This window comes from Helicoverpa armigera, chromosome 21 (genome assembly GCF_030705265.1).
Source record: "Helicoverpa armigera isolate CAAS_96S chromosome 21, ASM3070526v1, whole genome shotgun sequence".
NCBI classification, from domain to species: Eukaryota; Metazoa; Arthropoda; class Insecta; order Lepidoptera; family Noctuidae; genus Helicoverpa; species Helicoverpa armigera.
The window spans coordinates 10,159,554-10,180,439 of NC_087140.1; the positions used below are offsets into that span (position 1 = coordinate 10,159,554).

At 36.5% G+C, this 20,886-nt stretch overlaps 2 protein-coding genes across 3 annotated transcripts in view; one reads left to right on the plus strand and one right to left on the minus strand.

The window, feature by feature from the left end:
• The first annotated feature begins 1,382 nt into the window (after nucleotides 1–1,382).
• Nucleotides 1,383–6,040, plus strand: LOC110376057 (heparanase). The gene is made up of 6 exons (XM_021334393.3): nucleotides 1,383–1,627; nucleotides 1,784–2,184; nucleotides 3,033–3,237; nucleotides 3,399–3,630; nucleotides 3,782–4,026; nucleotides 4,786–6,040. Exons 1-6 carry the CDS (start codon nucleotides 1,449–1,451, stop codon nucleotides 5,975–5,977), a joined length of 2,454 nt encoding a protein of 817 aa, XP_021190068.3. The 5' UTR covers nucleotides 1,383–1,448; the 3' UTR covers nucleotides 5,978–6,040.
• A 380-nt stretch (nucleotides 6,041–6,420) lies between these two features.
• The window catches only part of LOC110376027 (complexin), a 250,194-nt gene continuing 235,728 nt past the window's right edge, over nucleotides 6,421–20,886 (minus strand). For both annotated transcript variants that reach the window (XM_021334350.3, XM_021334352.3), the window contains 2 exons: nucleotides 11,982–12,114; nucleotides 6,421–11,514 (listed from right to left, as the gene is read on the minus strand). In XM_021334350.3, the coding sequence (XP_021190025.1) occupies nucleotides 11,441–11,514; nucleotides 11,982–12,114 (207 nt within the window). In that variant the 3' untranslated portion in view covers nucleotides 6,421–11,440. The remainder of the gene's footprint in view (nucleotides 11,515–11,981; nucleotides 12,115–20,886) is intronic.

Here is a 20,886-nt window from a genome sequence, read left to right on the forward strand (position 1 = left end):
ATGATTTATATCATAGCGGATCTTCCGCTGTGGGCAAGAGATATATATCTAAACCGGACTTTAATTATATTTTTAACAATCACAGTTATTTCACGATAAAAACAATGCGATAGACAATTCTTATCAGCATCACACTTGTAAAAGATATGTTTATGTTTACCTCTCGCCATCCTGAAGGGGTAGGCAAAAAGAAAGAAACGCTATATAAATAAATCTGTAATCAGAACCGCCACTAGAATGACGTTTATTATTTAGGTACCTACTTATTGTAATGTATGTCACTATCTCGCTAGGTGCTTATAATCCTATAGGTACCTCCTTACTTTATAATACCTAAATTAAGAAAGAGATTCGGAACTTTTCTCAATTTGTATGTAGGTACTTTCTAAGTATATCTTGGACATTCTTAGACACCATTGTCTGATGATGGATGATGATGAAGGAAAACATCTCGAGGAAACCTGGACTATGAAGTCTGATATCGCCAACCCGCATTGAGTAATTGGTGGTTATCGCTTAATCTTTCACTGTTAGAGAGGAGGCCTGCCTGTGTCCAGCAAGAGGTCGATAAAAAGACTGTTGATGAAGATGATGATGTCGTTATAAGGTGAAGATCAGTTTATCAGACGATATGAATAATCACGGCCGGAGGGCCGTTATTTGTGTCAGACTTTACTGGCTGAAAATTCTACAAATTCTTTCTGAAGGTCTTTATGTTCCAGGACTAAAGTAAGTACTAAACAAATCTGCATCTCTAAACCCTAGTATAACAATGAGCTATCAGATAATCTATCGGTGTATAAATGCGCAAAAATGCATTTTGCGAAGTGATTCATGGCTGCAATCCTGTACGTGTCATAATGTGTGTACAACATAAACACATACTTATTTAAATTATGTTATAATACTTAAAATGCACGCGCTCAAATTCGCTTACATACTACGGCAGTCAGCATTTTCATGTTGCTGGCCGTAGTAAGAATTCAGGTTTCTTATAATGTTCCATAAGTGAGGACAGATAGTAGCAGTTTATGAAATCTTATAGTTAGTACGTTGATATACTTAGATATCTAGAACTAGATTCGTTTATTTGTGAGGAGTGATTTCTCGGTTATAAATTAAATACATAAGGTTAAATCTGTTCTGAGTGACCACACTTACACGGTGAGTAAGTCTCAGAAGCAGATCTGCGATTCTTATATCCTAATTAAATGAGGTCTTAAACGAAGGTAAACTAATAACTATTTGTGTTTGTAATAAAGATTTACCTTTTCTTATATTTCAATTTCAAGTACAATTCAACGTTTTGATCGAGGCGTAATTTTAAGTCTGTCAATTACATAAATGGCTGGCATTCAAACTTTAGCTGCAGCACATACTCTTCCTGTTTCATCGTCGATATAAGCAACATCGGAGAGCTCGACATTTTATTTCCCAAAGCCGATGCGATGGGTACTTCAATACAATTGTTATTATTTCTTCTGCTGAGGTTTTTAACTCAAAGCCGTGCCAATACGTACAGCGTTACGATAAGTACTGAACAACATGTGAATCTTATTGATAGCAGGTTTCTGAGTTTTACGGTAGACCCTAAGTTTCTGTTTTCGAGCAATGACAAGTATAGCAGGTAAGTTGGTTAATTTTATTTTGGTATATGATGACATAACAAGTTCATATCGTACTTAGATAAATTGTAAATTAATCGAACATGTGTAAATTATCGTAATTGTTTGCATCTTCCTTTTCTCATGTCCATTTACTAATTGTAACACACTCCTTCCAGCAAAGAATGCAGTTGCATGGCCGCTGCCCTCACACCAGCCTATCTCCGCATAGCTGGTCCCTCCACCGCGCACCTGACCTTCCTCAACACCACCATCTCCATCAACGACGTGGAATACTCCGAAGACAAAGAAAACTTCGACATCATAGCCTTAGAATCTGACTCCCCAAAGAAGATTCCTCTTGACTTCCATAAGAGAACTAAGAGGAATTTAGCTGTGTCCCATCGCCAGTGGAACTTGTTCGTGCAGTGGGCCAAGTCGGCTGGCTTCGACCTGGTCTTCGCTTTGAATAATGAGGAACGAACAGCCTCAGGGTTGTGGGATCCTAATACCGCGTTGAATATATTGACGGTGGCCGAGAAGGTCAATGTTGGGGATATGTTTTGGGAGCTTGGTTATGGTATGTACATATTTGGTATCGAAAATTATGTGTGTCATAGAGAAAAGTTCATGAATTTTTACTCTGATTAAAAAATCGTTAACGTTATAGCTATTTAATCGATAATACTGTACTATTCTGCAAAGTAATGCATTATTTTGTTAAAGCAAGCAATAATCAATTGCGACATGATAAGTACAATATGACATTCTGTAGCCGGTATGCATAACTTGTATCACGAAAAAAATATTTTTCATCCCACCATCTCGGAAAGAGTAGTTTTACCCTTTGATATCTGAGCGCAAAAGTCGTTGTTATCCTCTAGAGCGGCAAAGTGATTTGAATTTAGAACATCGTGTGCAATACTCCATTTGTGACAATCTTGATAAGACTTTTCAAACAAATACACATTAAACAAATAAAATACTGCTTAAAATAATTATTCAATTAATTAAGTATTTTTTATTATTGTTTTTACACAGATTTTTAACGTCGTTTCATTTTTAAAGTGAGTTTTCAAATATATGAACTTTAATACGTACTTCTATTTAATTTGATACTCATATGTGCGCGCCATTTTGTTTTTTTTTGCATTTCCTCGATGAGGTGGGATGAAAAGTTACGTGTTGCACTCGAGTGCAAAGATTTTTCACTTTGTGCTCTTTTGATTCCCTCGCTATCGCTCAAGATTCTAATTATTGAAACACTCGCTACGCTCGTGTTTCAATTTTAGAATCCTTCGATTGCTCGGTCATCAAAATTGAGCCCGCGGTTAAAAAGAAACTTTGCACTCTTGTATAACAAATAACTATTGAATATCTCAACACACAATCTCAATCCAGACTGCATAAACCATTTTCCATTCTCAGAGTGCAGAAACCAGTCCATAGAAGAGTACCTGAACGACCTGGAAACTCTTCGCGTGATCATCGGCACCTTCCCCCAGGGTCGCACTGCGGAGTGGAAGGTGGTGGCCGGTGACGTCACCAAGTGCCTCCAGACAGACTCCAAGAGCGACTTCAGGGAATATGTCACGTTGTCCAGTTTCATGATGGATGCTTTGCTGCTGAATGGGTAAGTTACATATTTTTTGGTGGATAGAAGCAATATGCTGTATGGTTAATGGTCTTTTAAAGAGTCTGTATATTCCAGTAACATCATATTTGTTTATTAGTTTATAAAACTGTATTTACCTACTACCTAAAGTTACGGGATGTCTCCTTATATTCTTGCAGTAACTCTTCATCGCAAGAACTGGAACGCATGACAGAGTATGATCGGATGAAGCTCCTGCGAATTCTCGCCCGAAGCCCCACCCCCCTCTGGCTGACGGAGACCAATCACAAGAAGTACAACGAGTTGGAGCGAGCCGCTGATTGGCTGGCCAGTCTCGGCTACTCGGCGAAGAATGGTTTTGCGGTACATTATAGGGAATTGCAGGAGGATGAGATGTATGAACCAACGCTGGTGAGTCACTTAATAAACCAAGTAGCTAGATTTTAACAAAAAAACAACTGCTAGCAAAAATCTTGACTTCTTTGGAGTTTCACTGGACTTTCACAATATCATTGTTATTACATACAAGTCTATTTCTAAGCTTTTGTCTTTCATTTCCCAGAGTTTTTACATGGCACTCCTATTCAAAAACTTGGTGGGCGAGCGAGTCCTGGACGTGCAAATGGAGCCAGAACAGGCCGTTCTCTTTGCGCACTGTACATCGCTGCGTCATAAGCAGATACCTGGTGCTGTCACGCTGTTTGCAGTGAACATGGATGAGGAGCCCGCTAGGTTCTCGCTCAAACTGGCGAAGAGGGAAGAGGGGGGTGATATCATGCAGTTTATATTGGGGAAAGATCATAACGGGTAAGACTAGTTTCTTACCGTGGGTGTAGGATTTGTTTATTAATTTCTTATGAAATGGAAATTACAAAAATATAATATAGTAAATATACAATGTGTCCCGGGGATAAGTGACCGCCCGAAATTTTTTGAATATTTGTACAAAATTAAGGATAATTTCTTTTATATTTTTGAAAAAAATCATTAAAAAATTTTTATTGTCAGGCCTCTTAATAACAGGCTTTGCTCTTTTTTTTCAAATTTCAACTGACTGTATTTTTGCATTTGTTTGAAATAGCAGCAAACATTGTTGTGAGCTATTGTAGGAAATATCATGTAGTTTATTAATAAATTAAAAGAAAGTGATATTAAGGGGGCATTTATTGGACTTATTTTGAAAAAACTGAAAAAAAGGGGTTATTTTCTTTGAATTTTTATTTTCTTTTTTTTCTAATAAATGTTTTATTACATTTTTGTTATGTTTGATAATTTTAATTGATAAACTATGATGTCGGCTAGTCAATAAAGAAAAAAGAATTTAAAAAGATGTAAAAACTTAGGAAATATCTTAAAAAAACTGCAGCACGTCACAGAATTTTCTAAAAATCATTAAAAAAAAACCAAAGGCGGTAAGTCCCAAATATAAAGGAAATTATCCTTAATTTTGTACAAATATTCAAAAAAATTCGGGCGGTCACTTATCCCCGGGACACATTGTATAAGGCAGAACATATAAAACAATTCATGCTTTTAGATTAATGTTAAACCTGTTTTCATTTACAGAAACATAGCGGTAAATGGACGTCCTATGTTCTACGAGGGTTATTTGAAACCAGTCGTCAAACGAGTTCAGCCATACAGGACTTTAGTGATCAACTTGCCAGCCAACTCCTTCGGATTCTGGGTCCTCGCCAGGACCAATGTGGAAGCCTGTTACAACACTGACAGTGGAAACAAGACTTTGATTGAAGCAAAGACCATCCCTTATGAAAGTCATAAAGCTAAACGATCCCTCAATGAGGATTTTGATGACTATGCACATGTGGCTGATCTCTCTTATGATTTCCAAGATAATGATTCTCATGTTACAGATAACCTTGCTTTAACGAGCAGAATTCATGATTTGAATCGAGATTTATTTAAAATACAGAACGGTTTTAAAAGGAATATAGTTAAGAACAGGTCTAAGCGGTATGATCATGTAGAAAAGTTTGGTAAAGCTAAGCTTAGAGGGCTAAGGCAAAGAGCTGAAAGATTACTGGATCCTGATTTAGACCCCAGACAGCTCATCGATGATTTGTTAGAAAAAGCGAGACAAAGGGTTAGTGATCTGAAAAGTCTTCGACCAAGGGGAATCCTGAACTTAAACAGAGTGAGTAAGAGGCATTCGAAAAACTCCAAGTTAAGGTATTTGAAACCCTTAAGGGATAACCAAATCTTTAGCAGAACTCATAAAAGACCAATACAAATGAAAAAGATTTCTGAAGAAGATGACTTTTTAGAAAGAGTGAACAGAAAAAGCAAACCTACTAAGGACGTTCTATCCAAAAGAACTTTGGAAACACGGAACAAAGATACTAAAATAAATCAAGAAGTGAAAAAAATATCCAGAGAAGATACGAATGTTCCAGAAGCAATTGTAAGAAGGAGAAGAAGTGTAGACAAGGATGTCGAAGAAATATCAGCAGAAAACGATATAGACCTTGATCCTGAAAACAGAGCAAAACTATGGAAGATTCTGAAGAGACTACACAAAGAATTTGAGAATCTTTCAGAAGAGAAAATTGAAGGTGACACAGATTCTACCGAAGGAATCGTTCTGAAGACAGAATTGTCAGACGATAGTGCTACTATAAAGGTCAAAGATTCTAACCATGGGGTCATAAAGTCTACCATGAAGAGTATGTTACATGTGTTAGAAGATTTGAACAAAAATCTGAATAAAGTATGGGATGCTATTAACTTGTTGAATTAATGAACATACAGTGAATAGATTAGTTTAAATTGTGATCAGTTTCAACACTTGATTTTTTTCCTTGAAGAAGTGAAACTGGTCTCTAGAATTTATTTAAGTAAATTATGTTAGTTGTAGCTAATTATTAAGTATTTTATATTTTTGTAACGAAAATGAAACAATAAATGAATATTATTTTTCCTTGATACAAGTTTTATTTAATATGGTTGATAAAGATTTTGAGTGGTTGGGTTCGCCAATAAGTGGCTATAGTTTAGTGCTTTAAGAGTATTTTCTCTTGGCTTGGCAGGATCTTTTACTCCTATAACTAACTTGCCAGTTGCTACGGCGAAGTCTGTTACGATGTCGTAGCAAATACTACGAGACTAGATTCTGGAAGAACAATCAATTCATATGTAGGAACGTATATTTTTATTGTCAGGATATAAAATAAAACAACCAAATAGTGGTACAATGTAGTTTATTTATTATTTAACAACATGTTAGATAAACCATTTTCACATTTAACTCAACGTACATATGAAAATGGCTACCTCTAAACTTTTATACAATAACTAATCGGGTCCTTGTAAATAAATGTAACAATGCTCCGCAACAGTACTGGCGAACGAAGTGGTAGCGAAAAAGCGTTCTATGTCCTACAGTGATACAGTCGTGAAAGGAAAACTAACCTTATTTATATAAGAATAGAGTTTATTACGGCAGTTTGTATACAGCCAGAAGATAGCTGCAGCTTACACGGCCTATTCAACGTCCCAATTGTGACTCGGCTCGGGCGATATTGTGAATGGCACGCCTCGATTAAAGCAAGGGTATAGTGCTTTATTTGTACTTTATTGATCTTATGAATGTAAACGGCTGATATTAACATTGTTCAAAGTACCTATCGAAGCAGTTCATAGGTATCCGTATAGGATATTTGAATGGGCCGTGTATCGCTGCCTTACTGCAAATAAACCTAACTTATTGTTAACAACAAGGTGTTACAGAAGCTCAATCCGTTTTTTTAATTACCTAAAAACATTTTTCAACAATAACCTTTTTCGTTATTCATCCATAATCCCTAAGTTTAAATTTAATTGTGGATAAACTACTAACCTTTTCTTCTTTAATATAACAAGACAACATACATATGAACCCCGTTCATATATGAGTACTTAATGGTTTTCCTTGGAATTTTATACATTCTGTAAACTTGCAATTTTAACACTATAATGTCACTAATATTAAAAGCTAACGAACTAGTGTGTTGTTGGCCAATAACTATAATATACAAACAATAAACGACTGGAGGCGCCGTCATCACAACGGCTGACAAGCCCCCAGCGTGATAACATATGTTTTTAAAACTATATAGAATCACATCGAAACGTTTCACCGACAGCGCAGAGTAAAACAAATTGTTAGCGCAATATTGATTGTCTGTGGCACTTTAGATCAGTTCTTTGTAGCTGCTGCGCCGCCCGAGACTCAAAGTAACGTGAACTGAATACTGGCGTTTAGTGTAAAAGCTCTTGAGTGTGTGTTACAGTGTCGTTGTCTCTAATTGTCTATGCTAGATTGTAATCACCGACCTCATTTCGTTCTGTTGTCTTTGGATGTAACGAACAGTTTTTGAAATGTGTCGGCAGGGCTATCATCTGAACTATTTATTTCAACAAAACAACAAATCTCTTGATTATTAACTCTTTCTCTTGTGTGATAACAACGTTCTAACATATCTATGAGTTCAGATGATAAGTCTCCCGACACTCCTGTCTCCGCAGTTTCTGTAGTGATGCATTTGTACTGTATTAGTCTTATCTCGCGCCTCTCAGGTGTAAACTCCTTCGGTTTGTCTCGACGTGTCGTGTCAGAACAAATGCACCATCTGTCGTGCCCCTAACATTATACCTAGTGCAACTATCAATAGGCTAGTTTATTTAATAAGTTTAACAAGTTATGTCGTAAAATGTAATTTAGTCTACCATTTCATAACTCCTCTAAGGATTTAAGAACAACAGTGAAATATGAAGACGTTCTACCGTTTGGGTCAAAGGGTTACATATAGAGGGAAAACTTTAGAAGAAAGGTTTAGTAAAGCCTTCGTAGGCCAAAAAGTCATACGTTTCATACCTAAACGATCTAAATCAAACTATGAACAAATAACTATAAATAGTATATTACCCTGAGTATGAGAGTCATAAGATTGAAAATATCCAACTGTTTCATCAATTATCTTCCTCGTGGCAAAAAATATAAAAAATTGGTCGCGACATCTTGGATTCCTTAAAATTAACACTACGGGCTTTCACGGAAATTATCATAATATTCTTTTCAAAAATTTTGATTTTACATTTATCCTCTTTATGTCTAAACTACACATCTACCTTGTATAAACCTCTTTATAAATTCACTATAATATTATAAAAAGAAATATATATTGTTGTGTGAACAGTTAATTACACTATGAAAGACAAGAAGGGCGAAGAGATCGATGTGTTACATTAATTTTGTTATTCATACTTTTACAAAACAAAACAAGTCCTTAGAGAGTCGTTCGGCTCTACGAGAGAATTCAACAACCATTTGATATCACCCAAATTCCTTAAGAAATGGCGCAGTGAAGCAACATTATACTATGAACTATACACTGAACATCGAAAGCTTAAATATACACATTAATAGAAGCGTCTAAACATTATGTTAACAAACAGCTCGAAACAAGACTTAGGAGAGAACGACACCAACACGCCAAGAGCTCAGCACACTCGCCAACACGCCATGCAACAAACTTCACAACTTATTCCAACTTCGAACTCGCACCACTCCGCGCCGACAGCCCGCTGACAACCAATCATGTACTCAACTTCTGACAGTGACGTTTTAAAATGTCACGGTGACAGCTCACTGACAGCGCAGAGAATGCAAGTTCCGTTAATTTTAAATTAGTGACAGTAAGTCCACACTCCCGAATACAGATCGTTCTATACCAAAATAACGTTTTTATCTAAACTATTACTACTTGAGAGTCAACAACGTAGAACGCAGACTAAACTACGATAGATTGAAGATATAGACAAAGGTTATAGATTAGTATTCTAACACACAAGAGGAATGTAAGGAAAGATAGATTCGATCGAAATTTGGTCATCAGACAGGTCCAATAGACTTAACAACTATTATTGTATTGAATGTCTACATACAACCATTTAGCTAGATTTGCCATGCACATACGGTAGAACTATGTTTATATCATTAATACCTAGACTAACCACACATACATTGTGAAATTTAAAGTTATATTTAATGACTTATATTAGTGACGTGGCCGGAGGGGGCCTGATAGTGATGCCCATCTTACAGTACAGCAATGCGTGCTCCAAATCAGGTAACTATGAAACAAGCTATGAAAATATATCGAGTGCAGTACAGTGCGAAAAATAGTCGATTCTTATACTTCAGAAAAATAGTAGCATTCTCAATAAACAATCTGAAATTATTACTTTTTATTTACATGTTTGTATATTGAATAGTATATGTGTGAAGAGAAGGTAGGTGTAATTGACAGGATGTCAGTATAACGTAAAGTAAGCAAGCAGTTACAATACATGTGTAAGTGAAATATCTAAAATAATCTTAGTGTTAACACGCGATGCGATTTGTTCAACTCGATACATCGACTAACTGTCGACTGCTCGACTCGTCAGCGATGCGGTATCGATGTCAACTATTCAGCTTGGTGTCAGTGTCCTTATTCCTGTTGTACTTAAATAACTGTATAATATATACAACTTTAAAGTAATAAATTAACCTATACAGATACCTATGTTTGTGTAAGTCATACAATTATCATAAACGGACACAGTGCACGGGTGTATTACATTCACAACTGTTACGTAACGTCAAACATGTATAATGTACCACTTCAGCTATCACATGAGATCTATACATAAGATATCTACTTCAAGAACTTACTATAATAGACTATAATAGCAAAAAGCATCGCGTGTGAAGAAGATACAACTAAAATATATAAAATACATGATGTGCTGATTGAAGAGATTGTAATCCGAATAGGTACGATCTACTAGAAGGTAGAATGATAGTTTCGTGTCGAACATTGAAGATTGAAAGATTGAAGAAGCTAAGAGCGCGAGCGGTCGTCGCATTGCGCGCTTTAGTTTATTATATTCATATATCACAGCTTTTGACGATAACAAATCTTTTGCATTTGCAGCTTTATAACTATGTGGACAACATTGTTCGAACAATTAGCACGACACGCCTGCTCGCTCTCCCCGCATCCCTGCCTCGCCTCGTATGTGTCAACGTCCCGCGTAAGTACTGCCTCGATGCCTCGTCAGATCGCTCTGTCGATACCAAACCTTGCTCATCCCTACCCAGTCCAGGATGGCGTAATCGCTCGAATAATTTGCTCACACCACAATGTGTTATTTAACTTTAATACCTAAGCGTAAAACATCGATAAAACATTAGATTAGAACAACGCTCGTCGGCGCAACGGTAACACAACGCGAATCACTTGTTTATCTACAACATTTTACACATTAAACACTAAATGAACATTGACTCTTATATTAAACATGCAAGAAAGTATTGGACAACGACAGCGGTCGCGGCGGGACTCGGAGCCGCCATAACAATTACCTATTATATTCGATGTGGATATTAAGGCTAGGTCGATTACAGGTATGTACACCTAAACAAAATTACATTGACACATAGATTAACACTGCATAAGCACGCATGCAAAAGATTTCGAGGCAAAAGTCGAAGGGCTGAAGCGATCGCAGACGCGACAGAGCGCCGCAAGCCTGGAATTTGGATGAAACAAATATCGGAGGACCGAATACATTGTTATTTCAATGTAAGTGCCAAATAGAGAAGAGAAGGCGATGAATAGTCGAATTGTCGATTGTCGAGTCTACACGCGTGCTACAATTCCTTATAATAATTTTCTTCCATTTTTAAATAGATTACACCGTTTCGTTCTAGTTGTATTTATATTATTTCAACTTTACACTTAAATAACAATATATCACAAGCTTGAACATATAAAACGGATTGTTTCACGAGTGCTTCGTGTGCCGCTCGGTAGTTAATGACTTTTTGACCATACGTTCAGAAACGCGCTTCACAGTTGTATCGAGGGCTGCCTTCCAACATTTTTTATGAATGTATAAAAATATTATTGCTTATTATCAAGCACCAACGCGCCACTAGCCAACTACGTTCCGAAAAAATTTAGAATTCGAATCTCTCCTACAAAAATGTTGAGCGCGAATGATTGGTTGATACGTCCGAACGAAATTGTTATTGTTTTTGGTTGTTTATTATTCGCTATTCGGGGGTCGTGTGGGGATGGTGGGGTGTATACAGGGGTTGTGAAACATCGTCGTAACAATGACCTTAGCTCAGCTACATCATGTATTCAGATAGTTTACATTAGTCGAGAGGCGCTCACTGCATCACGCACTTGCTCTCGATCTGCGACTTTAGTTCATTCACTTGCGTTTCGATGGTGTTTTTCAGTTCTGAAATCAGAAAAATTCCGGTTGAGCGACATCTAAAATTTTGATATGACTGGCATATCATGTGGTTTAAGTACCAGCCTCTCAAGTAAGCGTGAAACTTTTTCTAAACTATATGTTCTATAACAACAGCTGAGTAAAGGTGGATGCAAATATCTTCAATAGACCTGAGTGTCTTATATTGCCAATACTTGATATAATCGTAAATACGCTCATTCTTTCTCTGCAGGAGATGAGGTCTGTGCCTAGCAGTGTCTCACTGCAGGAAAAGGTTGATTCAATTATGTATTATGTGGATAATGTGAGGCGGTAACAACGTAATATCATTAAAATAAGTTTCATTTGTGTAATGTTAAAAAGTTAAATAGATAGGGATAGGATAGACTCTAATCTAATAGATTCTCTGTAAGCACCAAGAGATATTGATGCAAATGAGCAACCACATAAAAAAGTTAGGTATAATATCTTACTGGTGAACTCGTCCTGGTCTTCAAGCTCCGCTTCAGCAGCCAGTTCCTCGGGAGTCTTCTTCTTCCTCATGAGCGGGTTGTCGGGCTCGGCTTGCTGCTGTTCCACCACCTCCTCCTTCTTGGGGATTTTGTACTGGAAATAGAGGGGGAAAGTGTTAGTATGTGTTGCTTTTATGGGATTATAGTGATCTGTTGCGTAAGATTAACATATTTGGATGTGATGGCGATTGTCCGCAACAATGACTATTCTCAGTAAGATCATTGAAACATTTATGTGCTTTTCAAAGTATCAATCACCAACTTCCACCAGCTTTGGTTGCTTTTGATTTCTTAAAACTTACAAAGTGATATAGGCCCGATCCTGAAATCTAACTCGAGATCCCGTGCATTATGTAACTCAAAGAGGCAGTCTAGGCTTAGACATACTGGTTAGATACTTTTCTACTATTCTAAAACGACTAAGATATAACAATCTTTTTAGCTTGGTACTGATTCCTAAAACTGTATTGCAGGATATTGTAAACCAACGAAACAAATAATTGACCTGTAATTAATAAAGACCGTTCAATTTGCGTCCAACAGACAACCCCCTCAGGCACTCAAGCGAATATCGAAGCTGAAATTTTGCCAAACGCTGGTCCAGCTCAAAGGAGTACCTACTGCATCCCATCAAACTACCAGTTAATATATTATTCTGTCGTAACAAGCTATGACGGTTTCTGAACGGAACAAGCTCGGGTTGCCAGCCCTAATTTCCCAAAGGTACGGCGCATTCGATTTCTGAACGGTCTGTGTTGCCACACTCAAATAGATTGGCTTCTTTTCTGTAAACTCGCGATTTATTCCCACGGCTGGGACTAATGTCGCTTTTATTTTATTGAGAGTTATTGGGAGCGGTTTCTTTTTATTTTTCATCTGTTTGTCATCAAAGAACTTGTTTGTGTTATTGTTACCGATTTTTGTCGCTTTTTCTGTAATGTTAAAGATATAGTTTTACAGCGGTATTGAATCACAAAGTGTTTGAAATAAATACGCTAGGTTCTTTGTTTAAAAATCAAGGTACAAGTCTATAAAGTCGTGCTTAAAAGTCGAACAATTTGGGTTAGAATGATGAAGAAATTATTTGGATAAACGAGTGTTACATTTATGGTAGGTTGTATATGGTAACACGTGTTGTAGCCTCGAATTGTAGTACGTAGGACACCGTAAAATAACTTCAGCTACACTTGTTAATTCTTATCTCAATTCCAAGTTCTTTTTAATTGTAATCCAGTCCAGAACGCCTAAGCCACTTCAGATCGATGACACAAAGGAGCTTAATTATAAAATAGAAAATTACACCGCAAAGGCTCAGAGCAATCCTCTTCCCTTTAATCTTCAATTGATTACATGCAGCCGGGACTGCCTTGGGTAGAATTTATTTTAATTTTAAAAGCATTTTTTCCACTGGCAACCCTCTAGAGATCTCATTAGGGCTGTCTCAGTGGTAGCTGGAGATTGAGCGAGGCTTTGCGGATATCGGTATTAAATTAGATTTTTATTGTGATTTTAAAAGCTTCTTTATGTTCTGATGTCGTGTTTTTATAGGAAAGTATGATGGAGTATGTATTGGAACTATCTTACAAGAAGGCTTTGGGTATATTTATTGATTAATATTACTCAGACTTTATATACCACCAATTTATTTTATTTTTCACTGGCAGACCTCGATGGATCTGATTAGGAATGTCTTCAATTGACAGAAACTTTCCTCTCTTGTAAAATAATTCCAGTAACATACATACGTACAGTTGTGAGCAAATTAACGCATATTGAAGACAGAGACATATAGACACATAGATGAGTGTTATGATGACACACATAATTTGTTTTGGAAATACAGTGAACATAGATATCTAATCAACGAATACGAATAACACATATTACAGAAAAGCACATAATCATATATTCCTACATTCCTAATTTATCGCATCAATATTACCAAAGTGAGCCTATATTTTACCTCTGGCAACATCACAGAGTGTTCGAAATATAATTTTTTCCTTAATCATGTGGATGGCGCAATTTAAAATAATCGCTGCGTTGAGAGCGACAGGATTTGATTAATTAGAATGAGTCTGAAATATAGTCATTTCACTGAGTAAAATATTTCATCAAAATGTATTTTTAATAACTGGAAAAAATAACTTAAGATATAAGGCTTTTTTCAAAGGGTTAAAACATAGATATTATTAGTACGAAAAGAATGAATTAATATGTTCGAGGCAAATACAAATGTACAACTACATAATTATGTATATCTAAACACGATAGCACTAAAGAAATTTACACACACACATATGTAGGTACACAACAAGAGTAGAATGGGCACCCAAAACCCGTCGCTTTCTTTGGCCCTGTAAAATGTCATGAGGAAAATTGTGACAAATGACAAACAAATAGCAACTCTTCTTTCTTCTGTCTTCTGTCGCAGGGATAGCCTCTAAGAAGTCAACCTGACTCGATTAGGGAGTCGCGCGAGTATACGGACTCCCTACTAGAGTCAATTTAACATCCAAGAGCCGTGTCTTCTTTCTTCTGCTGCTTTCTGTGCTCTGTTGTTTACTTCTTTCTTTCTACTGGACGTTTTCACAGTGCAATGATGTAATAATAGTATAGATATGACATGTCGACTGGATTGAGGAGTTCAGTTTTGCATCCATTTGGATCTGACGATCATTGTGAATTTTTTGGATTTAAACTACGATATAAATGACAAAATTAACGTTTGGTATGGACTGATACAAAACTGAACTTATGATACTTTCTAAAAGCTAATGTAAAATAATGTGTACACTTATGATTGGTTAAATAACGTGACATTGTGAAAAGCTATTTAGATTAAAATTATTGTAATACGTTGTCTAAATAATTTGTATTTTATTTTAACATTGACACCCAATACGTGTCGCTATTTACTAAATAAGTACCTCAGGGATACATTAATTAGCTCACAAACTAAGCATATTACACAATATTCGTTGCTTTAAATAAATTGACATTGTATGTAAATTATCTTACCGAACTATTAATAATGTAATTAATCCTTTTCGAAAGCATTAATATTCCTTAGAGCGAACATAGTGCAAGATGATCATTTTCACTTTAAGCTTATTTTAATTAATATTGACAATATACTAACACGAACTGAACAATCCTGAAAACTATTATTTTTTTTTTATTTAAGAATAGACTACTTTTTATCCGCGTACGCACACACGACGCGAATGATACCACTTATAAAAAAAGTCATATGGCAAAGAAAGCTAGCAGTTTAAATTCTAGCATTAACCATAGCCAATAAGTGACTGTCAAGCTTAGACTACAAATTTGATAAACAGGCTTTAACAAATAACCATAAACTAAACACAAAATGTTTAGCCATAGTGATAAAAGTTTAGAATATCGGCTGGTACTATCATTAAACGTTCCAATTTGCGCAAGATTGCCGCTCGGGACGGCTAAGTGTGTTACGAAACTCATCTGGACAGAAATTGAGGAGCCACCGGTGTTGGCTATGGTAGGTTTTTATTCAGTAGTTGAGGGTTACGTGCTGGTGGGGTAAATGGAAGCGGTGGCAGGGTTATTTAGTACATTTTGATGATGGGAAAATATTGTGAAATAAGACAATACGAACTAGGTACCTATTCGTGATAACAACTATCTACAGCTACTTTGTCTGTCTAGTAGTATATGACAGGGATAAGTACATAGCAGGAGGGAAAGGCTTTTCTAGGGAGTTTAGGTTTAGTTACCTTTGTTACGGAAAAAAGAAGAAAACATAGGTAAATACTTATTAAAAGACGTAGTTAATGCATAAACGTAGTTAACACAAATACCCGCCTACAACCCCTATTGCATGACGCATAATCTCTGCACGACCTTTTAACAAGCTGCATATGTATGTGTGCCAATTACGTCATCATTGTTTGTGTACAAACGCAATAAGAGGTTGCACGCACACATACATACCCATACATAATAAGTATATTGCTATATGTACTGAACAAATACGCAGTGAACGTGACAATGTGTGCGTAAGAAATCGCTATAAGATCGTTTATTCTCATATTGACACTTTTACGTATGTGTGCTATGGTGGAAAATTGCTATGGGGAGTTTATGGGGCCCATGGCTTCGGAAAATGACGTGTAAAACGTTCGCAAGTACGGTTTGCATAAACAGGGATTTCTTCGTTTTTATGGGGGAAGAGTTTCGTTATATATCCTTATTTGAAGTAAAGGCGTTTATTAAAGTTTGAATGTAGTTTGATGCGTCTGCGAGCGTTTATTGGCTGTTTCAAACAATTTTATTGACGCGACGCGTGTTTATTGCGGTAATGTCGATGCATTGGATCTTGATAAATGAATACGACACAGCTGTTTGTAGTGTAGTTTTCTTTTATATAACTTTGAAATGTAAAAATTTCTTTCAGTATCTTCTTATGTGGAAAAATGAATTGCTGTTCGTTAGTCTCACTAAAACTCGAGAATAGCCGTACCGATTGGGCTTATTTTGGGCCAGCTAGTATTACCTATAGAATTTTTAGGAGAAAAATTAAAGACATATCTTTACGCATATAAGACAATGCCCCCAAAAAAATCCGTCTCCCCGCCATTTTGGATCGTATTTGCTGTCGCTCCCGACGTCGTGCGGCGCGCCTAATGTATCGGAAGTATTGGCTGCGTCCGCGGCGACACTTAGCTGTACTTTATTTTGCACACCCTACTTAAACCCAGTCGGGCTTACGGCGCCTGCTGCCGAGTCTTATCAGAAAATAACTATTTCACACATTATGTGGAAATTATAGTACCTATATTTAGTTATTTATTGCAGGGTGAGGCTCTTAAACCATGTACAAGCTGTAATGTTGAAAAAAAATTACTGAAAAACATGATTTATTGTTGTTTAATTCTTATCATAAATTAATTATGTTTCTTCTTCTTTTGTCTCAGATGTTTAAATAAAGTTTTTTTTTATTATTATTTATTTATTTAAATAAAGTATGTTTCTTGAATCTTTTACAACCCATTTTTTTATTACTATACAAAGTTCTTATAATATCTTCTAATACTTTAAATATCAGACATTTCAGAATGAAAATAAAAGAACGTTTTCGGTCGGTATATTCAACCAACATCAAAACAAAATTCGACTTTCACACCACCACATCACTTCCACAGTTCTAAAATCCTCCGAAATAAAATACCGAAATCAATCAGCTGCTCATTAGTAGGCAATTGAAAGCTAATTGATTGGAAACCGGTAATCGTCAGCTGGGACTGAGGGCGATGCGGCTACAACCGATCAGCCGATCAGCCGTAACATCACTACATAGTATAAAACAAAGTCGCTTTTTATGTCCCTATATCCCTTTGTACGCTTAAATTTTCAAAACTACGCAACCGATTTTCATGCGGTTTATTTTAATAGATAGAGTGATTAAAGAGAAAGGTTTATATGTATAATAACGTACATTAAATAGTGGGGAAATACTGTTATCCTGTGCGAAGCCGGAGCGGGTCGCAAGTTGATAATAAAGGCCTGCTTCGGAGAGAGAATGACCTAGTCGGTTTTATGATTATGTAACTGGGAAATTGATATGGGTGAGCACCTTAATATCAATATCAATTGAATGTTGAATAAAGGCGGTATCTATAGGTTATTGAGTGGATGTCCTACAAAAACAGTTGAATATCATGTAGATAGGTAAATTGCAAATCAAGTTTAAGTTTTGAAGATTTAAAATACTTTGATGAAAGTAATCTTTTGTTTGTTCCCTACCAAGTAAATATGGAAACCTTTGGGAAAATTATTATGGTAAATTCAACATACCACCAACAACGTAAATTGAATACCAATTTAATGGTCCAATTAACAATACCTAATTCGACAGCCCGTCAATATTTCAATGAAACTTCAATAATTCCGTGTAATCTATAATTCACAAACGTCTATCATAATGAAAATGATTAGCTTGTCTATGGCTCCGCTTGCCAGTAACCGATTAATAAATAATTTACGTAAAGGCTGGCAACACTCAAGCACAGTGTTGCCAGTCACGCGATAACAATTAACGTTTTACGACGATTTAGTACTAACTGACGCACTCAGATGTTGTACATTCAGGTTAATGAACCATAAACTATAGACGACGTATGAGCTTGAAACTCTTTGTCACAAACTCTAATATTCTTAACTCAATGTGTACCCATTTTGTACTGCCAACAATAACTTTGTAGAAATATTCCACTAGTGGAACTTAATTTGTTTCCATTTATTGGTTTATTTTTATACTAACTAATCACAGGTTTACGATTGTTGCGTAATACCTCTTTGTCACGAATGAAACAAAAATAGTTTACGAAATTATGACCAATCGTCGAGTTCCAAAGGAAAACTACCAGGCTTCCATTATTGAATAGAGCTTAATCTTTAACATACAAAACAATAAAGAATAATCTGCTTAATTTTTAACTTTGAAGCGAATAAAAGCAACTAAAAGATAATATTATCAATAAAACTCGAGTTGATTAATCAGATCAAGGTACCAGGCGCTCATACTCCGAACAGAGGTCGCTACACTTAATTAAGGGTTCCTCATCAAAGTCCGGCTTCGTCACGTCACGTTCACGCAGCCATTTGCTGGAAGTTGGCGACAACTCGCGTAAAAGTTCTCCTAACTGCAAGTTTTAATTGTAGGGTCAGGGCCCCACTGGGAGAGGGCACGTAATGTTAATAGTGAGAGGAAATTCTAAGGAATAAGTGCTTCTATTAAAAGTCGATGGGGAGTACGGAATTTGGGATTTTTATGCCTTTATTGCTGGGTTAGATACGATTTAATTAGAAAGGGATAGAGGTTATTGAATAAAATGTTCTTTGCATCCATTTCCCCACTCAACATTCAAAGTTTTTGTTAGTCAAAATATTAAATTACACTTCTATTAGGCTACTCCTTCAAAGAGGTGGTCAGGTAGACATTTTCCACTCCCAAAACTTCAAAGGTACTCTCAAACTCGTCCTTATGCAGTTGAGTTTGAGTTGGCAACTCCGCCAAGTCGGGGGAAACTGTTGTAATAAGATCAGGAATGAAGTTTAGTCGCGAGCTCGTCAGGTGGCGCGGGCACTTAATTGTGTCAATTGATGGACGCCAATTGTATTACGAATATTATTTTAGACGATACTTTGGTGTGTGGTGTCGACAAAAAATGAATAAACAAGAAAATATTAAAGACAGAAACAATCTCTTATCAAAGAACTATTTATCTATCTTTTTGATGATGGCAACCGATTTAACTAGTGTTAAAATAGTATTTTTGATGAGTAAAAATCTAAATAAATACGAGGATTTTACTAACGGAAAATATCATGGCAGTTTTCCTTAAGATATCCGTTTGAAGCGGCATCAAGGCTATTTGCCGAGACATCCACGAGGCCAGAGACAAATGTATCGCGTTACAACCCTTGCTTACAGACACTCTCTGAGAATAACCGTTATTCTGAACGTTTTCCTCAATTCGGTGTCACGTTGCCAGATAACAGAGACGGTAATGATTTTTGAATGAATATTTATTGAGGTGGTAGCTGTGTATTGATGTGTCTATAATTTTCATGTGTCTATAAAAATTGACTAATATTAACCACTTGTGATAAGTAACATTTGAAATATACTATCGTCGACTTGCACTGCTGAACAAAGGCCTCCTAAAAGCTGGGATTTTCTTATAACAACTCAATAAACATCGTATTTAATCATAATTATTATCCTCAATCTTCATAAGCGTCAAGCGACACGCTACTCGCTATCGCCCATGCCTGAGACCCCACAGTCACCCAACTTGAAATTACTGAGGGTCCTTTGACGGAGCCATTTAGGGTACAAATTTTATTAGTGACGGAAAGCGTAGGAACACTTCGTTGGAGCGGCGGCGTGGTAATAGCTCGCCTAATAGTCGGGAGCCGGTAATGTACGCGGCACAGTTTTAAAGTGTCGCCAATTACACCCCTATAGATTCAAAAAATTCTGTGTTTCGGATGGCACGTTAAACTGTAGGTCTCGGCAGTCATTGAACAATCTTGGCAGTCGTTATGGGTAGTCAGAAGTCTGACAATCAGTCTAACCAAGGGGTATTGGGTTGCCCAGGTAACTGAGTTGAGGAGGTCAGATAGGCAGTCGCTCCTTGTAAAACACTGGTACACAGCCGCATCCGGGTAGACTGGAAGGCGATTCCAATATAGTTGGGAAAAGGCTCGGAAGAAGATGAGACTCAAAAAACATGTCTTTTATAGCTTATTATCTAGACTTTGTTTACCTGGGAACAAGTTTGTCTTTTTCGGCTTCAGATAACTTTTTATGTGTTGCAGAGTAACATAAAAAAGTTGTATTAGAATTTGTAAGCGAAAACGCTAAGTGGGGTTGATTTCGGTAAGTATACGAACGTAGGCGGAATTTTTAATGAAACTCGTAAATGAAATGTCATTTACTTTCTATATGCACACAATATACATATTTTATAGTTTATTGGGTTTACGCCATTGTCATAGACCATGGCATCCATTCATAATTCTAACTTCACTTCAATTCGTGATTTCAGTTTTGTTACCTCAGTGAAATACGTTAGATTATTGCCCACACTTAAAAAAAACATCGACTGAAACTTTTTTGCAACCTCTGTGGTCTGATATTTTCAAACTACGTACCCTATAAAATCAGAGCAAAAGATTGAAAAGTATGTCACAAAAACCAGCCAATAATCGCGAGCCAATCTAGTTCGTAATTCGAATCACTTTTCTCGCGGCTTCTGGCTTTTTACGCGCGTAAATTGCCAGTAATTTTGCGCGAGTTGTTCACAATGGCGGCGCGCAA